This window comes from Odocoileus virginianus, chromosome 9 (genome assembly GCF_023699985.2).
Source record: "Odocoileus virginianus isolate 20LAN1187 ecotype Illinois chromosome 9, Ovbor_1.2, whole genome shotgun sequence".
NCBI lineage: Eukaryota > Metazoa > Chordata > Mammalia > Artiodactyla > Cervidae > Odocoileus > Odocoileus virginianus.
Genome location: NC_069682.1, coordinates 36407441 through 36433767, shown reverse-complemented (window position 1 = coordinate 36433767; position 26327 = coordinate 36407441). Strand labels below are relative to the sequence as shown.

General features: G+C 41.5%; 2 protein-coding genes across 14 annotated transcripts in view; both read right to left on the bottom strand.

The window, feature by feature from the left end:
• Positions 1-868: 868 nt before the first annotated feature.
• NAA20 (N-alpha-acetyltransferase 20, NatB catalytic subunit) lies at positions 869-19516 on the bottom strand. Its single transcript, XM_020878463.2, has 6 exons — positions 19432-19516; positions 14047-14071; positions 6057-6147; positions 5279-5414; positions 1861-2006; positions 869-1392 (listed from the first exon to the last, which is right to left on the bottom strand). Exons 1-6 carry the CDS (start codon positions 19482-19484, stop codon positions 1307-1309), a joined length of 537 nt encoding a protein of 178 aa, XP_020734122.1. The 5' UTR covers positions 19485-19516; the 3' UTR covers positions 869-1306.
• Positions 5289-26327, bottom strand: part of RIN2 (Ras and Rab interactor 2) — a 227673-nt gene continuing 206634 nt past the window's right edge. For 12 of the 13 annotated variants that reach the window (XM_070472222.1, XM_070472226.1, XM_070472221.1 and 9 more), the window contains 2 exons: positions 19432-19917; positions 5289-5414 (listed from right to left, as the gene is read on the bottom strand). The gene's annotated coding sequence lies outside the window, so the exon portion shown is untranslated. Of the gene's footprint in view, positions 5415-19431; positions 25134-26327 lie in introns of all 13 variants that reach the window. The other variant, XM_070472217.1, reaches the window with a different exon arrangement.

Sequence of the window (26327 nt, the reverse complement as noted above, 5' to 3'; positions counted from 1 at the left end):
ATTCTATCTTGAAAATAGGAGTGTTTGAGAGCAGAAAGAAATAGGACCAGCAGGTAAAAGCAACCTGTTCTCCACCTCACTGCTTCGGTCACCAGACTGGCATTGGCTGCTGGAGTCATAGGCTCTGAGTCCCGAGGTCTGAGTAGGGGCTTCAGAGGAGCACCATGTTCTGAACTGGCTAAGTTGCACAGGGCCACAGGTGAGATGAAAACAGGCTAGATGCTACTGTAAGTGATGAATCATAATCATGTTTGTGTTGCACATGTGTGAAAGGAAAAAAAACCAGCCAAGTTCTTATGTAAACTATCACTGTTTGCAGGCACATACCATGCCTGTGTAAAATGCATGAAAGAAAAAGTTACTGTCTTGGGAGAGTATCACTTCTCTCTCACCTCCACCAAAATAAGTCCTTTCAAAAGTAAAGGGTGTTAACAATCATTTGTGATTCTTTTTCATTTTATTTAGCTACTTTTATTCACTGGTATTACAAGTGATGAAAACTACACATGAAAATAAGTGGTTAGCCTGTGATCTAATCATTTAGCGCCCCCCCCCCCTTTTTTTTCTTTTTAAGAAATTAGGCTCTGTTCTCCCTTTATCATCTTTTTGTATTCTGAAAGGCAGGAATATAGTACTGTGAAACTAGGCAGGAAAGACCTGAGACCGGAAGTGTGGAAACAAGCACCTGGGAAGACCTTAGTCTGCAATAAGCAGGAAGCTTAAGTGTGCCAGGCAGGGGCTGTCACGGAAGCATTTAAACAGTGCTTTGTATGTAAATGAAAAATGTGACAAACCCTAAGTGATGACCTTTCTCAATCCTGCTAACTTTAGGTTTACAAATGACCATCAAACTTCCAGAAAACATTCATAGAGTCAACAGTGCATTTTATTATACATCTTAGATTTATACATTTCATATATGCTTTTAAAGCTTAAGTTCAATACAAAATAAAAACTGTATATGCAGCAGTGGTTCTCAGGCACACAATTTAGGGGGAGACTAGAGCAATCGTTTTCCCTGGCACACCGTGAACAGTGTGTTATTAGCCATGACAGTGGAAGGTTTCCTTCTCACCTAGCTGCCTTTTTTGGTTGGATTTTATTACAGTGAACAGCTTTAGAAGGTATGATATTGCTAACAGGAAACAAGACGACTTAAAATAAGTTGACAGCCTGTATTTTCTTGAAGTCTTTAAGAGCTAAACGATCCCCTTCTCTCCTAATAGAGCTCCAAGGTCATCTAATGAAAAAATATTGTCCATAATTCTATCTGGAGCATCATCAGCCTAAGAACCACTGCTCATGGTTATTCAATGTCTTCTGGCCTCACAGGATGAGGTAATGGTATGATGGACTTCTTCTCAGTGTCCCTGGATAGCGCTTTCCTCATATCTGTTAAGAAGCAAAGTTTAATGTAAGTACCCAAATGTCAGAGTATGATTTTGTATCTGATTTAAAGTGTACAGGTGTTTAAAAAAACACCAAAACCATAAGCGCTTTTGTCCCCTACTCTCCCACTTTTACCAGATTCTAAGAGAAATGTATTTATAAGTGAGACTCCCAAGCAGGAATACACGAAACACTAATCGAACCCTAGTGGGATTTAGCTCTTCCTTCAAATGTTCTTTTGACAAAGTCTTAGTAACATGTCTGTAACAGCAAAACAATTGACAGTAATTAACCATTGGTTAGTTAATGTAAGTTAGTAGGTTCATGAAGGTACCTTACAGGAGATTTACATGCTATAGCTCAAATTTAAATATGATTTTTTTTAAGTGTATTAAAAGAGCCGAGTATTTTGGTCTATAGGATGCATGTAAACGTCCCTTCCTCTGGGACGCTGCCCCAGCAGGGACTCACCGTAAGCGTCCTCGTCGGGCTCCCCATTGCTCGCCGAATAGTACTCTATGACTGTCCTGTACACGCTGTAGCCCAGCTGCTTGTACATGTTGACAGCAACTTGGTTAGACACTCTTACAAAGAGATCAACAAAAAATCCACCCTTTCTGTAATTAAAAAAAAAAATCAGAATGGGAAAAGTCCTAGAAAACAATACTGGTATGAATAGTTTCTCTCTTCATTTACATAGGTCATATTTACTGTCTCCAGATATAGCTGTATAAACTTCAGAGAGGTCTTACACAGCTTTTGTTAGATTTTTCCTAAAGGCTTAGTGGACTGATGCCAATGCAGATCTCATCCTCTTAATGTTACTATTGTATAGAAACGCAGCTGAATTTAGACTCACTTTATATCCAACAAACTAGATTCTTACAGGTTTTTTATGTGTACACTCTTATCTGTCCAAATAAGTTTCCTCTCAGTCCTCATACCTTTTTTTTTTTTAAATTGCTTCACTGTACGGTCAAGGATTTCCAGTAATTACTAAGAGAAGCATTCCATGCATCACCTCTAATATTTACTATAGGTTTTCAGTAAATAATATTTGTTGGTTAAAGTTTTCCCTTTATGTATCCTAGATTGCTTAATCAAGAGTGAATACTGTATTTTATCAAAGCATTTTCTACATTTACTGAGATAAAAAAATGTTCTTCAGTCTATTAATTGCTAGAATACATTCTTAGGTTCATTGCTAAGTTTTTCTAGGACTTCTGCATCTGTAATGAGATGTTCTTTCTTGTACCGCTTATCAGGTTTTTGTTAAGATTATCTTAACAAAATAAGATAAGAAAAAAGTTCTCTTAAAAAATAAGTTCTCTTTTTGTGTGTAAGATTGAACGTAAGTCATTTAGTCATTTTCAAGCTAAGAATCTTTTTTTTTTTTTTAACAATTTTGGAGGGACAACCTTTAAATATTTAAAAATATATTTTAATGTTTTGCCTATGTTGTCTTCAAGAAGTTTTATGGAGTATGGTGACATTTATACAATGAAAACATGAAACCCACTAAACTACATTTTAAAAGGATGAACGTTACAGAATACATCAATTATAATGTGCAAGAGAGACCTCAGGTGGCCCTGTGAACCCTTTCTGGTAGCCCAGAAAAAGTTCATTGACCCCTGTTTTATACAATTAAATCAATTTCTGATTGTTCTAATTAGGAATAGGCCTGTTCATACCTCTAATTATGATGATCTATTTCTTCCTGTAGTTTAGTCAGTTGTTGCATTTTTACTTTGTTTGTCACTGGGTATGTAACTTTTGATTGACTCTTACCAATATGGAGTGACCATTTTTTATTCTAGTAATAACTATAATGTGACTTAACTACACCCTTAATTGCTTTTCAGTTTTTATTTGCTTTAGAATTTGCATAATTTAAAAAGTGAAGTGAGCATGTCACTCAGTCATGTCCAACTCTGCGACCCCATGGACTATGCAGTTCATGGAATCCTCCAGGTGATCTATCCAACCCAGGGATCAAACCCAGGTCTCCCGCATTGTAGGAGATTCTTTACCAGCTGAGCCACCAGAGAAGCCCCGTTTAGAAACTTACTTTTAATCTTTCTGTATCTTTACATGTATTTCCTGTAAATAAGAGTACAGCTCTGACAGTATCATTTTTTTAATCTGTCTTAAGAACACTAAATATGAGGTTCACCCTATTGGTAAATTGTAAATGTAATAACTTCCCATTCCCCCTCCCCCCACCATTCCACTCGTTATGAATCTAACTACCTTAGGTCTTTGAGTGGTATCAAGTAGTGTTTGTCTTTCTGTGACTGGCCTATTTCACCTGGCATAATGTCTTTGTCTTTAAACTGGAGTTATTAGTTCCTTAACATTCACTGTTGTACTTACCTAATTATATTGGGATTCATGACCACCACCTCATTTCATGCTTTTTGTTTTGCCACTTTAGTTTTTCTTTTGATTTTTATTAGCCAATTTTTTTTTTGGAAATACAATTTCTATTTTTAGTGAACATTATTTAATATATACATGTGTATATATATGTATATGTATAGGTACACACACACTCCTGTACAAATACAGGTCACTTGAATCTCAGTAACTACTGTAATGAAGGTTTAGGAACTGGAAGGGAAAGGAGAGTAGTAATTTTCTACTCTAAAAGATAGTCTGTCCTATAAATTTTATGTGTAAGGTCATGGCTATTAGAACACATGTCTGAACTCCCTGTCCACTATAATAATAATGTCAGATAACTTTTTCAATAAGACGTGCATGCCATTAATTCTTGTGTGTAAACTACAATCTTCCTAAAAATTTTCTCCTCTTCCCTGTTCAGTCTAGGAGAACCTGATTCTGCAGAACCACCTGCATTCTTGTTTTATATTGATTTTCATGTGGTCCTGGGGCTTTTTAATGACAGGAATTTTAAAATTCTTAAGGACTAGACTTCTTTTACAGCTTAAACAAGAAGGAACTCAAGTTCCCTCTTGCCCTTGACTTGCCTCAAGTCGACTTTTGAGGCCATGGGTTACTTCTGTAAAACACTCCACTTTAATCTATTTAATATAAGTAACACATAAAAAGTGTCTGATATATAAAACAGGTCTTTTTAAAAAAAGCCACAATGTTGGCTGTTCAAACTGTGCTGCCAGGTGGTCCAAACTCATGTAGGTGCTGAAGAATATTTCAAACATTTTGGGAAAACACAGGCAAGACTTACCTGTTGAACATGGGCAAACTACTGGCTTTGTATAGTTCACAAATACACATCACATTATATTTCTTTTGGTGACACAATGTCGTTATGAAGTCAGGCTTTTAGCAATTCCTGTTATTATAAAGCCCCAGGGCCACATGAAAATCAATGTGAAACAAGAGTGCAGGTGGCTTTGCAGAATCAGATTCCACAGTTTTGAGAAGCCATGTGATGCCCAGCAGGTGCATCTCATTAGGAGATAACCACAGTGATTAAAAATGAAATGAAAATATTTATTTCAGTTTTACCGCTTAAAACTATAAACTTTTCTTTAGCCTAGGGCACTACTGAAAGAATTACTGAGATGCAAAGGGCAATGTTAACAAAGAATTGGGGAATATATCTGCCATAGTGGCAAGAACAGTAACAGAGACCTTGAGGGCTAGATTCTGATTCCACCAATTACCCAGCTCAAGAGTCTACAGAATGTCATTCACTGTGCTTTAATTTTCCTCAGTGGCAAAACAGGGACAATAGTACCACTATGAATATGTGAAAGAACTGTTGTAAGGACTATTAGAGGCTGAACATGAAATTCCTATGAACCTGCATCATGACAACCTTCAACCTTAAGGAAACAACTGATAAACATTTACCAAGAGAAAAAAGAGTTCAAGAATTACTTGAAAAACAGGCTCCTACCTTTCTGAAATTTCCTCTAGTAACTCCATAAGTTTAGCAGCCAAACCAAGGCGCCGAAATTCTGGGGCAACGGACAGAGCTGTGACGTGCCCGTGCCATTCTTCCCTCGCCACTGAGCCTTCTGCTTTGCCCATGACTGCCAACGAAAGACCACATCCAGTAACTGAACAAGGCAACTGCACATGGAGAAATACTGTGTGGTACACTTTTATCATAAAGGAAGCGACCAAACCCTGATTTTTAAGTAACACTTAAAGCCGGGGTCCCCAACCTCTGGAGACCTGATGATCTGAGGTGGAGCTGACGTAATAATAATAGAAATAAAGTGCACAATAAATGTAATGTGCTTGAATTGTCCAAAAGCCATCCTCACCCCCACCAGAAAATTGATCTTCCATGAAACCGGTCTCTGATGCCAAAGTTTGGGGACTGCTGCTTAAAGCCATCTAGCTAATTGCTAGTGCTCTTACCTGATATGTATTTTTTAAATGACCTACATTTCGTGTGGGTATGTGTGTGTGTGTACACACAATAGACAATCTACAGCTCAAACTTGTGTCAGTAACATGACCAGTTCTGTTTGGGTCACTGCTATATCCCCTGGGCCTAGCACAGTACCTAAGACAGAGGGATCAGTAAGCTGTCCAAGAGTTGAAAAGAAAAGAAAAAATTACAGGCCTCATGATTATATTTCCAGTTCTGTGATCAGTCTAAGAGTTAAACACTATTTTTTATCTTAACTGCTTACCCAGAAAAGCACTAGTAGTGTTATACTTACTATAACCCATTAACTCTCCACCAGGGGCCTCTGCGACAATGAAGTACTCTGGCCAGTGGGCGAGGTACTGTAGGTAAAAAGGAATCCCATACTAGAGACTCGTTAAGGAGGATGCAAAGTAAGGACAGTCAGAGTTCTTCACAAAACGTGAAGTTTCCTTTAAAAAGCATATTGTTCCTTTATCCCTAACCATATGTATGATTTCTGCAGTCAATTCATTACATGAAATGTTTAGGTTAGCACTAAGTTTTAAGAAAACTGCCTGAATATGTAACCTCAGATGTGAACGGAGACATACCATCCAAGAGTGGAGAACCAGAACCCCCAAGTTCTACAGCCTGTCTCCCCACTGCTCACACTATGTCTAGCACCCCTTCCCGGCACAGCACTTCGCCATCACCTGACATTCCTGTTTACTGTCCTCTTACAGTGTGAGCACCACCTGCCTTCTCTCCCTGGAGCTGGGCACACCTCAGTATGTTTACTTCTCCCTTTCGGCACTAGGAAATGAATGACTAGTGCCCTCATTAGCTTCAGGCATGGGACAGTGAAAATAACTGTAATTTACTTCCAAAGTCTACATAACAAACCCAGTTTGTCCAGTCCACTGATTCAAATTCTGCATTTCCAGTAATGCAGAAAATAAAAACCTGATGTAAAAGTGAATGCCTGAGTACTTTGCTCTTTACTTAGCTCTTCAGCCCTGCTGTCCTGCTGAGTTGTACTCATTTCTATACTTCTCAGTATTAACTTGGAGGTGCAGTTCTATTAAGGGACACCATCAGCCTTTTTTTTAACTTTCTGGAAAATCTTTTTGTAAATTCTTCAAACTCTCCTCTGAAGAACAGCCTTTCTTCTGTCTCTTCTGTCTCCCACATCACCATTAACATGAAAGCAAAAGTCTTTCTGCCACCCAGCCACTGACACCATAACCGTCTCTTCTCTGGCTACTAAAGGAGCCCTAGGCACTAGCTTATGGACCATGAAACCCTGGCAGGCACGTCACCCAGTTTATGGGACTTTTGCCAAAAACTTTACGTATAATGGGAAGCATACCCTATAGACTGATTTGCATTGTTAATACTTTGCCTATTATACAGTGAAAAATTTTCTGTCATTCAAAATTCTTCAAAATCCTTTCACTTTTTTAAACAGGGGTCTTTAATAGATCATAATCTTTTCAATACAAATGAAAATTGAGATTTTGGTTTTGCTTTTTTCACTGAACTTTGTTTCTGATATTCAGCCCTACTGTCACCTGTTGATGTTTACTGCTGTTAGTATTCCACTGACATAACTCAGGGGCAAACAAACATTTCCTATAAAGAGCCAGATAGTAAATATTCCAAGGCTGTGTGACCCATATGGTCTCTATTGCAACTACTGTGAAAGCCATAATAAATCCTAAAGGAACTTCCCTGTGTGGAAAAGGTTATTAGCATCAAGAAAAGCATGAATGGGAAAGCCCACAAGTACAGGCAAAAGAGGTAAAGGTAGGAGATCCTCCAAACACAGATACAGTATCAAAACCAACAGTATTGGAAATGCATCAGAAATTGAGACCAGCAACTTAAAACAATCCTGTATGTATACAGACTACTGTATCAAAACCTCATGTAAAGCACAAACCAAAAATCTACAATTAAGACACACACAAAAAGCAGTCCAAACACAACACTAAACAGAGGCATCAAACCACAAGAGAACAAAAAAGGAAGGGAAGGAAATACCTACAAAAACAAACCCCAAACAAGAAAATGGCAGAAAGAATGTGTCAATAATTACCTTAAATGTAAATGGATTAAATGCTCAAAAGACACAGACTTGCTGAATGGATACAAGACCCATATATATGCTGTCTCCAGGAGACCCACTTCCAATCTAAGGACACACACAGCCTGAAAGTGAGGGGACAGAAAAAGGTATTACATGCAAATGAAAAATCAAAAGAAAACTAGAGTAGCAATACTTGTATTAGACAAAATGGACTGTTACAAGAGACATAATGATCAAGGGATCAATCCAAAAAGATGTATATACATGCACCCAACATAGGAGCACCTCACTATATCCTGCCAATGGTAACAGAGAAAGAGAAATCAACAAAACACAATGATAGTGGGTGACTTTAACAAGCCACTTCATCAATGGACAGAGACAAAACCAATGAGGAAACACAGGCCTGAAATAACACATTATACTAAATGGATTTAACTGATATCTATAGAACATTCCATCCCAAAGCAGAATACACTTCTCAAGTGCACATAGAACATTCTCCAGGATAGATCACATACTGGGCCACAAATCAAACCTTGGTAAATTTAAGAAAGTTGAAATCCAAGTATCTTTTCTGACCACAACACTATGAGATAAGAAGCCAAATACAGGGAAAAAAAAAATACAAACACATGGAGGCTGAAAAATATTTACTAAACAACCAATGGATCACTAAAGAAATCAAAGAAGGAATCAAGTACCTAGAGACAAATGACTGTAAGAACATGACAGTCCAAAACCTACGCTGCTGCTGCTGCTAAGTCACTTCAGTCGTGTTCGACTCTGTGTGACCCCATAGACAGCAGCCCACCAGGTTCCCCCGTCCCTGGGATTCTCCAGGCAAGAACACCAGAGTGGGTTGCCATTTCCTTCTCCAATGCGTGAAAGTGAAGTTGCTCAGTTGTGTCCAACTCTCAGTGACCCTGTGGACGGCAGCCTACCAGGCTGCTCCGTTCTGGGATTTTCTAGGAAAGAGTACTGCAGTGGGGTGCCATTGCCTTCTCTGCCAAAACCTATGGAACGTATCAAAAGCAGTTTTAAAAGAGAAGTTTATAGCAATATAGTCTTACCTCAGAAAACAAGAAAAATATCAAGTAAACAAAGCAACTAAAGAAAAACAAAACCTCAAAGTAAAAGGAAAGAAATAAAGATCAGAAAAGAAATAAATGAAAAAAATCAATGAAACTAAAAGCTAGTTGAGACAATAAAATAGATAAACCTTTAGCCCAAACTCATCAAGAAAATAGAAAGCTCAAATAAATTAGAAATGAAAAAGAAGTTAAAACTGACACCACAGAAATACAAAGGATCATAAAAAACTACAAACAACTATATGCTAATAAAATGGACAAATTCTTAGAAAGATACAATCTTCCAAGACTGAAGAAACTGAAAATATGAACAGACCAATCACAAATACTTAAATTGAAACAGTGATTTTAAAATGTCCAACAAACAAAAATCCAGGACCAAATGGCTTCACAGGTGAATTCTATCAAACATCTAAAGAAGAGTTAATACCTATCCATCTGAAACTTTCCCAAAAATTGCAGAAAAAGGAACACTTCCAAGCTCATTCTATGAGGCCACTATCACCCTGATATCAAAATCAAAGATACCACAAAAAAAAAATTATAGGCCAACATCACTGATGAGCACAGACACAAAAATTCCTCAATAAAATATTAGTAAACCAAACCCAATAATACATTAAAAGGATCATACACCATGATCAAGTGGATTTATCCCAGGGATGCAAAGATTCTTTAATAGCTTCAAATCAATGTGATACAGCACATTAACTGAAGAAAAACCATAGGATCATCTCAATAGAAGCAGAAAAAGCTTTTCACGAAATCTGACACCAATTTATGATAAAAACTGTCCAGAAAGTTGGCATAGAGGGAACTTGCTGAAACTCCAATACTTTGGCCACCTCATTTGAAGAGTTGACTCTTTGGAAAAGACCCTGATGCTGGGAAGGATTGGGGGCAGGAGGAGAAGAGGACGACAGAGGATGAGATGGCTGGATGGCATCACCGACTCGATGGGCATGAGTCTGAGTAAACTCTGGGAGTTTGTGATGGACAGGGAGGCCTAGCGTGCTGTGATTCATGGGGTTGCAAAGAGTTGGACACAACTGAGCAACTGAACTGAATTGAACCTAAACCTAATAAAGGCCATATAGGATAAACCCACAACTAACATCATTCTTAATGGTGAAAAGCCAAAAGCATTCCCTCTGAGATCAGGAACAAGGCAAGAATGTCCACGATCACCACTTTTATTTGACATAGTCTTGAAGTCCTAGCCACAGCAGAGAAGAAAAAGAAAGAAAAGGAATCTAAATTGAAAAACAAGGAAAACTGTCACTACAGATGACATGATACTACACACAGAAAATCCTGAAGATGTTACCAGAAAACGACTAACGATTGTCAGTGACTCTGGTAAAACTGCAGGATACAAAGTACACAGAAATCTCTTACATTCCATACACTAATGATGAAAGATCAGAAAGAGAAATTCAGGAAACAATGCCATTTACCATTCACATCAAAGAGAAAAAAAAAAAAAAACCTGGGTATAAGCCTACATAGGGGACAAAAGACCTGGACTCTGAAAACTTTAAGATGCTGATGAAAGAAATCAATGCCAGACAGATGGAAAGATACACCAAGCTCTTGGATTGGAAGAATCAATATTATCAAAATGACTATACTACCCAAGGCAATCAGGTTGAATTGCAACCCCTATCAAATTAGCAATGGCATTTTTCACAGAACAAGATTATTTTTTTATTTTGTATGTAAACATAAAAGACCTCAAAGACCCAAAGCAATCCTAAGAACAATAAACAGAGCTGGAGGAATCGGGCCCCCTGACTTCAGACTATACTACAAAGCTGCAGTCATCAAAACAGCATGGTACTGGCACACGCACGCACACACACACAAGCACACCACACCATGGAGAAAAGAGTCTTCAGTAAGTGGTGCAGGGGAAACTGGACAGCTACATGTAAAAGAATGAAATCATAACATTCTCTAACACTATACACAAAAATAAACTCAAAATCAATCAAAGACCTAAATGTAAATAAGATACTATAAAACTCTTAAAAGAAAACACAGGTAAAATGTTTTTTTACATAATCATGTCAGTATCCTTTAGAGTAATCAAAATAAATGGGACCTAATTAAACTTAAAAGCTTTTGGACAGCAAAGGAAACCATAAAAAAAAAAAAAAATGAAAACACAATCCACAGAATGGGGGGAAACTATCTGCAAATGAAGTGACTGAGGTGGTTAATTTCCAAAACATACAAACAGCTCATGCAACTTTGTATCAAAGAAAACAACCCAACCAAAAAATGGGCAGATATAAACAGAATTTCTCCAAAGAAGGCATACCAGTGGTTAAAAAGCACATGAAATGATGTTCAATATCCCTAATTATCAAAGAAAAGCAAATCAAAACTACAATAAGGCATCACCTCACAGTGGTCAGAATGGCCATCTTCAAAAATTATACAACAATAAAATGCTGGAGAGGGTGTGGAGAAAAGGGACCCTTCCTAGGGAATATAAACTGGTAGGGAGAACAGTACGGAGGTTCCTTAAAAAACTAAAAATAGAACTACCATATGATCAAGCAGTCCCACTCCTCTGTATGTATCAGGAGGAAACTAACTCCAAAAGATACATGCATCCCAATGTTCACTGCAGCACTGTTTATAATAGCCAAGATATGGAAGCAACCTAAATGTCCATTGACAGATGAATGGATAAAGAAGATGTGGTAAACACATACAATGGAATATTACTCAGCCATAAAAAAATGAAATAATGCCATTTGCAGCGACCTGGATGGACCCAGAGATTATCATACTAAGTGAAGTGAGATAAAGACAAGTATCATATGCTATCACTTTTATATGGAATCTAATTTAAAAACTAATACAAAGAAAGTTACTTATAAAACAGACTTATAGACATTAAAAACAAACTTATGGTTACCGAAAGGAAAACATGTGGTGAGAAGATAAATCAGGAGTCAGGGATTAACATACACACTACTATATATAAAATGTGTGTGTGTGTAAATAACCGATAAGAGCCTACTGTACAGCACATGGACCTCAACTCAGTATTCTGAGATAACCTACATGGGAGAAGAATCTGATAAAACAATGGTTTTTTATATATAACTAATCACTCTGCTCTATACCTAAAACTAATGAAATACTGTATATATCAATTATACTCACTTTTTTAAAGGTCACAAAACAAGGATTGTTAATATATATTACAGATACTATCAGTTTTAGATATTTAAAAAACCTGCTTCCATTCTATTATGCTCTTTAAGTAGATATACATGTTTTAAATATTCAATTATTTCTTGTGCTGAACTGACCTAAAGGTTCGGAAAATTTTAACAAGAGTTTTACTTTTTGACTTCAAAGTCTTAATAAAGTTTTTACTACACACACAAAAAAGCACACACACATGCACACCCACACCCACATATTCTTGATTTCTACTGCTTGATTTCTATTCTTGATTTGTACTAGGTGTACACATGCTACTGATTTTTCAAAACTTGATCTTGGTTCCAACATTGGTGAACATTCTTATTCTTAACAGGTTGTTCATTTTTCTAGACTGATGATTGTACTATCAATTATAAATGATGACAGTTTTATTTCTAACTTTCTCATCCTTATACTTTTTCCTTCCTTCTGGAAGTTTGGTCAGTTCCTCTAGAACTATGTTAAAGGGTAGTAGTGACAGTAGGCATTCTTATCTTCTGTCCTATCTTGAAGGGATGTATCTTAATTTCTCACTCAAGTATATAAAGCTTGCTGAAAGTTTTAAAATATAAAATCTTTACCAAATTAATAAAAGTCCTTCTAGTTCTAGCTTGTTATACATTCTTAACCATAAAAAAACACTACACTGTAAGTCAGCTATATTTCAACTAAAAAAAAAAAAGAACTGTGAAAGTCCAGGACTAGAGCACAGTGTGTAAATCATTCCCCAGTAAAGCATTACTTACAAAAACAGGCCCATGCATGTGAGCGTGCCCACCCCTGACATAAATGCCTCTATTGTTATTTTCAGGTTCCAGGAAACTGAATTACCAGGTATTCATAAGTAAAGTATCTTCAAAAGACTAGCTTTTGACCATTCTCATAAATTGCTCTGTCACTAGCAATTTATGAGAATACTCCCCTCGCCTCACCTCCATCAGCCCTGAGCTTCATCACTGCTTGAAATCCTTGATAGTTTGATAGATATAAACATGTTATTTCATTTCGGTTTTAATTATCATGTCTTTTAATTGGTGAGACTGAACTCTTGAAATTTTCATAGCCTCCTATATGCCCTCTTGGTTAAATGACCAATTAATACTACCCTCTTACCCCACAGTGGACATGGCACATAACCCAGAAATCCAACTCTGTGCTTCAAGCTGTTGAGAATGTAGGAGTTATCTATTCAGATCAGAGGACCCTAACTTCACACATCCTTGCCCATGTTTCCACTGGGGACTAAGACAGATCCTGCTGATTGTTACCTAAAATCATTTCTTCCCCCTTTAGCAGCCAGCCTGAATGTAAACCCCAGGCTCATCCCAGACTGTTCTAGATAGGTGTGTCTCGAGGCAGGTGCTGGTCGGGCAGGGGGCTGCGTCACACCTCCCAGTGGTCCCCTTGGCTTCCCCTCTGCTGATCGACGCTCCTGCCAGGAATGCGGATGAGATGCCGTAGACTCTGGAAGCCAGGGTCCCCCGGATGAGAGAGTGGTCCCAGGGCAGAGCCCGGAGTCTAGGACATCATGGAATCGCCTGGCACTGATCATCCTCTTGAGGCTTTGTTCTTATCAGACAGAAACAGCCCCTCCTGCTGAAGTCACAGCTTTCTGCTGCTCACAGCTATGCTTACTACTGAGGGGCAGGGAGGGCAGGGGATTGTACTGTTCTTGATTTATGAGGTCATTATATTAGCAGCTTGTCAGCAGATGTAAGATAACTCTTGTTCCCAGTTTTTAGTTTCTTTTATTCTTAATTGCCTTCGATGTTGTTTATGATGTTTCCTGACCTCCAAGTCTTAAACATTTTCAGTATTCAAGTCTATTTTTTTTCCTTTTCTCTACTTTCCTTACTCTTAGAAGCCTTTATTTAAACTTTATAAAAAAAGGATACAGTTTCTGTAAGTGGATCCAAGTTACTAAAAGAAACAAGAGAAATGTCAACAGTAAGCAGTGTTTACAAAATCAGTTTAAATAGGCCAATTACAACTAAAAATAACATGCACAGGGAAAACAACATGTTAAATTCACAACTTTAAACCAACTTTTCAACTAAGAAAAATGGTTTAACCTACCTAATGACCATATTAAGCCATCATTACAGTCAATATAAAGACACCCGTATATTTTCATTTAGCTGTTTCTTTACAAATTACAGTTAATACATCATCAAAGCATTCCATCTTGTTTTTTTTTGGGCCATGCCTCACCGTGGCCTGTAGAATGTTAGTTCTGCAACCCAGGATTGAACCCATGCCCTCATGCACTGGGAGCACTATGTCAACCACTGGATCACCAGGGAATTCCCTACAATTTTCCATTTTATAACCACAGTAAACTGTATGGAACTGGTGACCAGCCCGGGGTGTCAATCACAGACAGGGCTACGCCAGCCTTGCAGCGTGTGCCAAGGGCCGTCCCTCCCTCTCCCACCCTCCAGACGTGGGCCCTCTCGCTCTTGGGGCTTCTGCTCCCCACTGCCCCCATTCTCATACTTCTAACTTTGCTCTCAGAGGAGTACTCCTTACCTGGCTCTGGAGCTGCTGAGCACCTGCCTCACCAGCGTGTCTGACCACAACACTCCCAAATCAGCATTTCCACCCCTGCCTCCCTCCACAGAGAGCTCTGCCCCTCACTTTCCTATTCAGTCAGTGGAAGCACAATCCTGGCGGACCCCAAAACAGCGCCCTCAAGTCCTCTCACACATGCAGTCAAGCTCTTCCTCGGGACCTTTAGCAATAGCAACAGTCACAGTGCGTTTCTGGAGACCAGCAAATCTTAGCACCCCTTTATACTCAAAACTTACTGAAGACCCCAAGACTTAAATCTATGGATATTTAAAAGTGTAAGACATTTGTTCATTTTTTAAAAATCAGTTAAATATTAATGTGAATGACTTTTTTAAACCAAAAGTCACTATTTTCAAAGACAAAAGAAAATTTAGTGACAAGAATGTCATTATTTGAACAATTTTACATATCTTTTTAATGTCTGGCTTAATATAAAACAGCTGATTTCTCATTTCTGTGTCTGCTATGCTTTCTGTTAGATGATCACACATCTGGAAGACTCCACTTGTGCACTAGTAAGAGAATGAGAGTTAAAAAAAGCAATAAAAAACAAAAACCTGGACTTCCCTGGTGGTGCAGTGGTTAAGACTGTGCTGATAATGCAGGGGGCCAGGGCTCAATCCTGTTTGGGGAATTAAGATCCCACATGCTGCGCGGCATGGCCAAAAGGTTTTAAAAAAACAAAAAACCTTAGTTTTATCATGAAAATAGCTCTGACCCTGCAGAACCCCCTCAAGCAATCTTGAGGTGCCCCTGCCCACACCTAGAGAATCACTGCTCTAATTCAGTATAGGACTCACTCTCCACCCTTCTCAAGACTACTTTACCCTCTCCTGTCTCCTCAATGCTCCCTCTTCCAGCTCCGCTGCTTCTGACTTCAGGAAGAAAACATAACTGTAATAAGCAGCTTCACCAAGGTTCCAGCAGCCACCCCACCTGCTCTCTGCCTGCGGCATTGGGCCCAGGCCTGGAGTGCAGGTCAGCAGGTCCACCGCCTCTCAGGACCCAGCAGCCGGTCCCGAGAGAAACGGATAAATGTGCTGCACCCTAGGCCGTAAGAACACGTGACACAGTCCACAGCTCCATCCCCGACGTGCTGTCCTCTCAGCCTCCAGACCCAGCAGCAGGGTTTCCTCCTGCTTCACTGGGCCACTGTGTCTCCTTCACCACGCGATGCCCCGGGTGCCATCCTGGAGCCTTTTCTCCTGTCCACACTCATCAGTGAAGTCATCGAGCCATCTGGGTTTAACACCATCCATGCAGTGTTGACCCTCAAGCTTCTATTTTTAGCCCAGACCTAAACTTGAGACGCCCGTGCCCGGATGCCCGCCTGACTTCTCTACCTGGGGGTCTGAGCACCCTCTGCAGAGAAGCCCATGTCCAGCGCCAGCCTCTCCAAGGTCGAGCCCTCTGACTCCGACCTGGTGTCCTCACACTCCCACTTGCTGCTTGGGCCACACTGGCGGCCGCCTCCGCCTCCCCCACTGCATGTCTGAAACAGGAACCAGTGCCCATATTACTCTACTCTGCCCATACCACCCATGCCCCCAAAGCCTACACACTCCCCCTACCCCCATCTTTCTGCAGTGACACCTTCCCTGAAACACCTCACCCAAAGTCTAATCCATATGTACTTCCTATTTCCCTTTCCTGCTCTCATTTTTCCTTGTTTACTGAACACTAAGTTCTATCTTACTTTCCCCCCTAAAATGTAAATTCTGGGAATTCCCTGGCAGTCCAATGCAATGGTTATGTACAATGACTTCAGTTTTCAATGACTTTGGTTTTCACTGCCGAGGGTCTGAGTTCAATCCCTGGACTTGGGAAAGCAGGAACGACAAGCTGTGTGGTGTGGCCAATTTCAACAAATCAACTACAAATTCCATAAAGATAACATGTTTTATCTTGTTCACTACTGTCTCTTCAGCACTGGCAGGCATAAAATATTTTTCCAAGGATAAAATATCTGCTGTTAATTGCAATGTTTCTACATCCGTTGCTTCTTTCAGTTACTACTGCAACATCCTACCCCAGTGATTCTCCCGTGTTCTTGACAGAAGCGCCCTAATCAAGGTGAGAAACAGAAGGAAGTGAGGAGGGAGAGGAGTCCCCCACTGGCATAGACTGAAGGTAGGCCTTAACAAGTTAGATGACTCTGAAATCAAATTGTTGCTGTTTAGTTGCTAAACTGATAGTGAAGTTGCTCAGTCATGTCTGACTGTTTGCGACCCCATGGACTGCAGTCTATCAGGCTCCTCCACTCATGGCATTTTCCAGGCAAGAGTACTGGAGAGGGTTGCCATTTCCTTCTCCGGGGATGTTCCCAACCTGGGGATCAAACCCAGGTCTCCCGAATTGCAGGCAGATGCTTTACCGTCTGAGCTACCAGGGAAATTAATAATTTGAAATAATGGGGCCCAAATGTCCTACATGAGTAGTGGGACAGTAACCATGCAAATCAGTCCTCCCTTCCTCCCCATCCTACAAACAAAAACGTCAGCAGTAGTTGCGGATCCCCAGGATAAAACCAAAATGTAAAGAAAAGGACTAGAACCTCTGGTGGGTGAGTGGGTGGGTGAGTGAAAGTCACTCAGGCGTGTCCGACTTTTTGCTAAGTTTAGCCACTAAGGCGTGTCCAACTCTGTGTGACCCCATGTGCTGTAGCCCACCAGGCTCCTCCGTCCATGGGATTCTCCGGGCAAGAATACTGGAGTGGTGGCCGTTTCCTTCTCCAGGGGATCTTCCCAGCTCAGGGATCGAACTGGCATCTCCTGCATTGGCAGGCGGACTTCTCACCACTGAGCCACCAGGCAAGTCCTCATAATTAATCTTTAATTAATGGTAATTTTGAATATATACCTTTTTTGTTATACAAAGACATGGTGACTTACACAATGTGGAGATTAAACAAATACGTGTTGACTGTCTGCCTGTTAACAGGACAGGATGATATTTTTTTGTACATAAATGGCCACACTTATTTTCCTTCTGTTCTATTCATTTTCATATAAAAGTGTTGACCCTTCCTCAGTCTTCAGTTAAAACTGACTTTCTAGGCGGCTTTGCCTCATCCATTCTTGAAGTTTCAAAGCACACTGTCACTTCCCAGGTCTGTGCTTCTGAAACCCAAGCCTTCATCAAGTCATCATCTCTGGGCCATTGCCAAGACCTCCTAAATGGCTCACCTGCCGGGTACACCTTCTCCAGTCACCCCGAGACACACGGCCCTGCAGCAGAGAGCTTAGGGGTCCTGGGCAGCCAGGAATGAGTATTTGCAAAAGAGTGCTCAGTGATTACTCTTAAGAACCACCAGCCTGGGGCCAATCTCCTTAGGGAGTCTCAGTGCTCTGCCCACTCCCACGCAGGGCTCTTCCACCTGGGCCATTCCTCTGAGCTCTCGAATCCTATGCTGACTCACGCCAAAAAATGGTAATGAGAAGAGCAACTACTTCACAGAGGTGTGAGGAGCAAAGGGGTTACTCTGATCTTCCCTGTAGCTCAGATGGTAAAGAATTTGCCTACAATGCAAGAGCGCCGGTCAATCCCTGGGTCTGGAAGATCCCCTGGAGAAGGGATAGGCCACCCACTCCAGTATCCTTGCCTGGAGAATCCCATGGACGGAGGAGCCCGACAGGCCACAGTCCATGGGGTCGCCATGAGTCTACATGACTAAGCGACTAATACTACTACTACTCTAGCTACTAAGGAGTTACTCCGGGGCCAGGCACAGTGAGACTGAAAGCAGTGGCCTCAGTTACTCTGCTCCGACTGAGAGAGGCCCCCAGAAACCACTTCCGCCCCCAACAACGGGGCACAAGTCCAGTCTCACCAGTTGCTCTGACCCCGGAGTTACAGAAACCCGATCTTACAGTCACTCCCCCGCACAAGTGTCCGCCGCCCGTCCTTCCTCACCACTGTCAACACTTACCCATCTTCTGAGACTCAGCTCCTCTGTGAACGTTTCTAGTGAACTCTGCTCAGGTTCTATCCATCCTCCTGACACTTGAACCTCAACTACCTGGTCCTTGAAGTTTCCAAATAATTGCCTCGGGAATTATTTAAATAATTATTAAATTATTTAAAAGTAGGTCTGGGATTGGGGAGGTGGGTAGATAAGATGGACGGAAATGTGATGAAGCAAAAGAGTGAAATGGTAAAAAAGTGGGAGGCCAGCTGGTAGACTACAAGTGTTCACGGTAAAATCCTATCAAGCTCTTAAGCGCTCATAAATTTTCACAATAAAACTTAGGAAAAAAAGAAAAACAATGAAACCTGCAAGTCACAAAGCCTGACTTAAGTCGGACGAAGGACCGGGCACCCCGAGGACCGCACTCCGACCCCCCTCCGCATCCCGCAGCAACAAGTGCCGGGACGCGCAGCTACAGTAACGAGGAGCGCAAAGGCGCCGCGCCGGGCGACGGCCAGTGTTACCCCACGCGGATACGAGGTAACCACGCCGCCGCCGGGCCTCGGCTGCCGCGCAGTGGGGGGACATCGGCAGGAAGCGGAGGGGAGCTCGGCCCGGCGCCCCCCGACCCTCGCCCGGCGTCCCCCCAGGCCCCGAAAGGCGCCCGCACTGCGGCCGGAGCTGCGGGGACACAGCCACCGGCCAAGGTCAGCGGGGCCGTCCGGACGTCCCGCCCGGCTCCCTCCCCGCGCGGCCCCTGGGACGCGCCGGCCGCCGCCGGGCCCGAGCGGGCCTCACTCACATGTTGTTGAAGCGAAACAGGTCGTCGCACGTAAAGGCCCGGAGCGTGGTCATCGCGTCGCCGCGGCCGCGGGACCGGCTGGCGGAACCACCTCACTCGCCCCGCCGGAAGTTGTCTGATGAGGCTGCCCTGGGGCGGGGAGGGGAGGAGGGGGCGGTGCGGGGAGGAGGGGGCGGTGCAGAGAACTACTTCCGGGCCACGAGTTGCTCGGCAACGCCAGTCGCGACTTTGCGCCCTCTGGAGGCCGCAGCCGGGAACGCCTGTAAAGTCTGGGGTTTTCCGAGGATCTTCACTTTGAGCCACCCGGCCTCGCCGAGAACGAAACAAGACGCTGCCAGGGGGTAGGAACCCAAGGCAGAAAAGCAGAGTTCGGGATCACTTTGTGCCCCCTGGCATGTGAGGAAGGAAGCCGAGAGGAATGGGAGAACTCATGGTCCAGAGCGGCCTGTCCTTGTGATGCCAGCCGTGCATGCGACTGCAAATTTTCTAACATATTTCACAACATAAGAGAAAGGTGGAATTAATGGCATTATTATTTTACCCAGTATATAAACAGCATTGTTTCACATGTAATCAAGTTTTAATTTTTCTCTTTTTTTTTATGATACTAAGCCTTAGAAATCCAGTGTGTATTCTATATTCGCAGCATATTTCAACTCAGGACCTAAATTGTCACAGGCAATTCTTGCCCTGTATTTAAATTTCATAAAATGTATGAATAAAAAGTGAATTGATATACCCAAATTGTTCCAACCATGCTAAGTTTTCAAGTAGCCTTTTAAAAAAGATAAAATTGTGATTCTCATACAAACATAAAATGCACACATAAAAAAACATTTTAATTCATTCATTATGAAAGAACCACTAAGATGCTACCATGGGTTAAAAGAATTTAAACCACAGAAGGCAATCAGGAAAACTGAAATGTGTTGATAAATAGATGTACAGCTGGTCTGTTTACTGTATCTCCTGGCCATGTACCATGTGTTTGTGTTTCTGTGGACAGGGATCCTTTTTATTACTGTCCATTTCCTGCAACTTACAGGGTTAACCTGGATGCATGTAGCTGACAGAAAGCAGAGTCTTTTTTTTTTTGGTAATTTCCAAATGAACTGAATTAAAACTAAATAGATTATTGAACACCAAAGAAATAAGAGTACCCAAAGATCTCCTTTACACTTAAGATACATTTTATATTACATCATATATGGGAAGATCCCCTGGAGGAGGAAATGGCAACGGACTCTAGTATTCTTGCTTGGAAAATTCCATAAACAGAGAAGCCTGGCAGGCTACAGTCCATGGGGTTACAAAGAGTTGGACATGGCTGAAGCGACTTAGCACACACACACATCATATATAGTAAATATGTTTTCAATATCTTAATGAAAATCATTGAGAAGTATTTTTTATTATGAACTTCCATTTAGGGCACTACTGTCTTTTTGTAATGAAAGATATAATGATCTTTGTCATGGTCTTTGTCCCTCCTGCCCTAGTCTCCTGATTATGTTGCTTGTAGTATTGTTACATTTCCGAACTTTCATATATACAGCTGTGTTACACCTATGCATCTCCCAGTTGCTTGATTTCTTCAGTCTGTAATTGAGTGGATAGCATGCTCACTGCCACTTTTTGTTACAAGTTCCTCATTCCATTCTTCATTTTGATTCATTTATGGCTTGGCTGGGTTTCATCATAGTATTTCCTTTTCCCTCTTTGCTTTGTTTTCCAGGGGCCCTGTGGGGCTGGTCCTCTGTTCCCAGACCTCCTTAGCCTGTGAGACGCCTAATTAGAATATTGGCTGGATATTCATGGATTCCCATGTTCTCTCTCCACCAAGAACTTTGTAAACATCATTATTCTGTTGTTTTCCAGTGTTGAAAGTTTCTGGGGGAAAAGAGTAAGGCCAGCAGGATTTCTGTTTTCCCTTTTGTGGGTGACTTAATTTTTGTACTGGAGTGGGATTAGTCAGGACACTTCCAGAAAGAAAACATTCTTAAAAGTGCATACATTTTAAACCAACTATATCTTTGACAATTTCAGCAGTTTAACACAAATTTACAAAACACACACACACACACACACACACTAGTCAAAGTTGAATCATTCCCACATAACCGGAGACAGCCCCTCTGGAAAAGTTTGGTTAGTTTCTTTAAAAACTATTGAGTTGGCCAAAAACTTTGTTCGGGTTCTCCTATAAGATGTTATGAAAAACCCAAAAGGACTTTTCAACCAACCCAATAAATATGCAATTACTATTTAGCCCAGCAGTTGCACTCCTGGGCATTCATCCCAAGAAGTGAAAATGTATATATACACAAAATCCTGTGCACAAATACTTAGTTCAGTTCAGTTCAGTTCAGTCGCTCAGTCGTGTCTGACTCTTTGTGACCCCATGGATTGCAGCACGCCAAGCTTCCCTGTCCATCACCATCTCCTGGAGCTTACTCAACCTCATGTCCATTAAGTCAGTGATGTCATCCAACCATCTCATCCTCTGTCGTCCCCTTCTCCTCCCACCTTCAATCTTTCCCAGCATCAGGATCTTTTCAAATGAGTCAATTCTTCACATCAGGCAGTCAAAGTATTGGAGTTTCAGCTTCAGCATCAGTCCTTCCAATGAATATTCAGGATAGACTTATTTCCTTTAGGATAGACTGGTTGGATCTCCTTGCTGTCCAAGAGAATTGTCATGGTTTGCATCATTACATCGTTGTCCCCACCATCACAGTAACTCTATTTAAAAAGTACAAAGTACATTAAATGCCTTAGAGCCCCACACTGACTTAGAGTTCTATGATGTGCTATTATGGTTTTCTGTTTCAGAGCATCCAATCTTATTTTTAACCTGCAGAAAAACACCATTCCTGTCCTGGCTGCACATTTTCCTGTTACAGATGACTCAGAACTTCTCATTGATCATTTCACACTGTGTACATCCTTTCTTTGCTTAGTTGGGAAAAAAACAAGTTTTTACCACATTTTATCACAAAACATCTTCCTGCTCATTGAGGATGAAACACCATGTGCTCTTGAGGATGAAACACCATGTGCTCTTCTGTAAATAATGCTGACCCAGGCTCTCATCCACCATGGCAACGTTCCACTGACATTAAACAAGCAAACAGCCTGGTGTTTCAGCCGCTGTTGCTTTTTTTTTTTTTTTCCTTCAGATCACGTGGAAAAGACGAAATGCCCAGGAAATATGTATTTTGAGAAATCCTCGGCAATATGCTTGACAATGAAACAGCTTGGTAGTTGCCTTCAGATAAAAAATTTCTTTTTTTTTTTTAATAAAATAACTGGGTTGGATAGATGTTTTCACTCCAGCCTTCCATGGAATCAATTACTTTTAGTTTTGCTAATTAGCTTGTACAAAAGCACTGTCCATTCATATGAAAAGCTGACAACAGGTTTCAATAAAACAAGGTGAGCAGCACACATGGGCTCCCTACTAGCGCCTCACTTAAAATGAGAAGAAAAGAGCTTTAAAAAAAAAAAAAACTTAAAAGACAGAAATCCATACGAGGGGCTTCCCCGGTGGCTCAGGGGTAAAGAATCCACCTGCAATGCTGGAGACGATGGATATGCGGGTTCCATCTCTAGGTCTGGGAAGATCCCCTAGAGGAGGAAATGGCTATGCACTCCAGTAATTCTTGTCCAATCCCATGGGCAGAGGAGCCCGTGGGTTCACAAAGAGTTGGACACAACAGAGCGATTGAGCACCCACTGCACTAAATCCATAAGAACGAAGAAAATGGAGGAGGAGACAACAGCCAGTGATATCGGGCAGCATAGTTATGGAAGCTGGTAAACTCATTTAGCAATCGGAGACAAGCTGAGAGTTTAGCAACTGCTAGACAAAAAGCCTGGGGCAGGCAGTGGATTCCAGTGCAGAATCTGCTGAGGCCCAGGATTTGGACAAGGCTGGGACGCCTGCAGGGAGAGGGATGCAGTTATATCCCCAGAGCGTCACAGGAGCTGTGTTCCTGAGTTCTCAGCACACAGACAGCACAGGGTGAGGGTGAGACAGGGCTAAGTAAGAGCAGGCATCCTGACCCTGCCCTCTGGAGGTCCCAGAGTGCTGGCAAGACTTAATCCCACCCTGCAGCCTCCAGTAGGACATTGGAGAACTTTTCCTGGGGAAGTTGCCTGACCCAAAAGGAAAAGTCCCACAGCTATTCACATTTTTCATCCATCCAATGAAATGACCAGGTTGTGACATGGTCACTGGGAGGGTCACCAGTTCACAAACTCTGCCTGATATCTGCAGCTCCCAACAAGCTTTGTGATACTTTCCATTTAATTATGAATAGCCAGCCAAAAGCCACAGAACATTTCAGTACAGCCTGTAACCCCAAAAACAACAAAACAGAAAAAGAGAACTAGCATAAACAAAGATTTTTAAAAAAGAAAAAGATACTGAGGGCTTCCCTGGGGGCTCAGTGGTAACTAATCTGGCTCCTATGCAGGAAACACGGGTTCAACTCCTGATCCAGGAAGATCCCACATGCCACAGAGCAACTAAGACCGTGAGCCACAACTACTGAGCCTGTGCTTTTGAGCCTGGGGGGCCCAGTTAGTGAGCCCAACTACTGAAGCCTGAATGCCTGGAGCCTGTGCTTTGCCAGGAGAAGCCACTGCAATGAGAAGCCTGCATATAGAAACGAAGCATAGCCCCTGCTCACCACAACTAGAGAAAAGCTGGCACAGAAACGGAGAACCAGCACAGCCAAAAATAAGTAAATCTTTTAAAAAAAAGCTTAAAAAAATAGGTGTGCAATCTACTAGGTCTGTTACAAAGGCAGGTTCATTTCCTCTATATGAAGCAAGCCAAATGCTGGGAGATGGAGATTTGTCACAAAGGTTTATTTACAAGGCAGCCGCCATAAAACTCTTCCCCAATTCCCTTCTGGCCCCTCAACTCCAGCCCCCGGGATTGGGGGAGGGGACTGGAACCACTGCTTCCTTATACAGCTGCGATTATTTGATGTTTTACACAATTCGCTTCTTAATCACCAAATAGATTTTAATTACATCTGTCTTCCCTGTGTTTCAAAACTGATGAGTAAAATGGCCCTGTTGGTAACAGATTCTCAGAGAATGAAATGCCTCTAAAAGAAAGTTGGCTGTCCTTTCAGAAAATGAAAAAGCCCATAAACTTCCAACATCACATGCAGATAGCGTGACTAATTATCCAGAGTATGTGATGATGTCCCTGCACACACACGTGCGCGCGCACACACACATGTGCACACAAGTGACAGCAGCTGGCCCAGACAGAAAGAACCTGCTGACTCAGCTTCTGTTTGCCCTCACATAAGTTCGGTTCAGTTCAGTTGCTCAGTCGTGTCCGACTCTTTGCGACCCCATGAATCGTAGCACGCCAGGCCTCCCTGTCCATGACCAGCTCCTGGAGTTTACTCAAATTCATGCCTGTTGAGTCAGTGATGCCATCCAGCCATCTCACCCTCTGCCGTCCCCTTCTCCTCTTGCCCCCAATCCCTCCCAGCATCAGGGTCTTTTCCAATGAGTCAAAGTACTGGAGTTTCAGCTTCAGCATCAGTCCTTCCAATGAACACCCAGGATCTCCTTTAGGATGGACTGGTTGGATGCCCTCACATAGTCGGAGGTAAAAGACGATGCTGGGCAAAATTGAATTTGTCTTTCCCCCTACCTTTCAGGTGTTTTTTCCCCTATAAAAGCAAGAAGAATATATAAATAACCAAGAGGGTAATACTCATTTCCTGACATCTGCCTTTTAAGCCTTTCGTGATCATGCAGTTGATGTGAAGTGAGGTTATGCCTTTTTTTTTTTCCTGTAAGCGTCACCAGCTCCTTTCCTCCAGTGTTTTTTAACAAGGCTTTCCAGGTGGCACAGTGATAAAAAAAAAAATATGCCTGCCAATGCATGAGATTAGGGTTCAATCCCTGGACTGGGAAGATCCCATGGAGTAAGAAATGGTAACCCACTCCAGTATTCTTGCCTGGAGAATCCCATGGATGAAGGAGCCCAGTGGGCTACAGTCCGTGGGGTCGCAAAGAGTCGGACATGACTCAGCACACACACCAGCTCTTTCCTCCAGACTTGTAACAGCAGCAGCCTACGTCTTTTTAATCATATCAGCTGCACAAATGTCCTCAATTCAAATATGCCTTGAACTAATACTTCTCAAATTGTAACATGCATTTGGTCATCTGGAATTTTGTTAAAATGTGTGTTCAGTTTCAGTAGGTCTGGGAGGGGCCTGAGACTGACCAGCACCTAAGAGATGCTGGGCTTGATCCTTCTATTGCATTTTCTGCAGCAAAAACTTCAACTCTGTGAAATAAGATTCTGCACTCTGCCAAGTATGGCATTTTGTGAATGAAAATGTAGTGCTCAAGTCACATTCTGCTTTAAAAAGTTGTAACAAATACAGATGACTTAAAAAAAAAAAAAAAAAGCAGATGCTTTCCAATGTCCTAGCAAGTTCATGTGTGTTTATTTTTAATTGCTTAAAGAGACTTGGGTAGTTTCTTGTCCTTTGCAATTTTTCATTCTTTCATTTCACTGTTAATGGATTTCTGTTCTGCTCATGATTGTGTATCAATAGACTAGAGAAACAGAGAGCAAAAAAGATAAAATTGACTAACACTACAATCCGAGTCCACTCTCTCTTCACCTGTAGAATTGGCAGCAAGTAGGAAGCAAGAACACTAGAGATAAGGAAAATCACATCAAATGACACCTGATTCTTCTTTCAAAAGCCTAATGTATTTCAGAGTAATCCAGTTAAATAATAGACATGCATATATAAATATCTAAATGAATAAGTGAATATAAAAAATACAATTAAAAGAGGAAAAGCTATGGAAATAATCACTGACAGTAGTTGCACTTATCCTTC

Excerpts from the sequence above, each read along its gene's own strand:
- NAA20 (XM_020878463.2), bottom strand. The coding sequence starts at position 19,484 with ATGACCACGCTCCGGGCCTTTACGTGCGACGACCTGTTTCGCTTCAAC. Across the intron at positions 14,072-19,431 it reads CTGTTTCGCTTCAACAACAT|TAACTTGGATCCACTTACAG; the intron begins GTGAGTGAGGCC and ends TGTTTCTTTTAG. Across the intron at positions 6,148-14,046 it reads TGGATCCACTTACAGAAACT|TATGGGATTCCTTTTTACCT; the intron begins GTATCCTTTTTT and ends ACGAGTCTCTAG.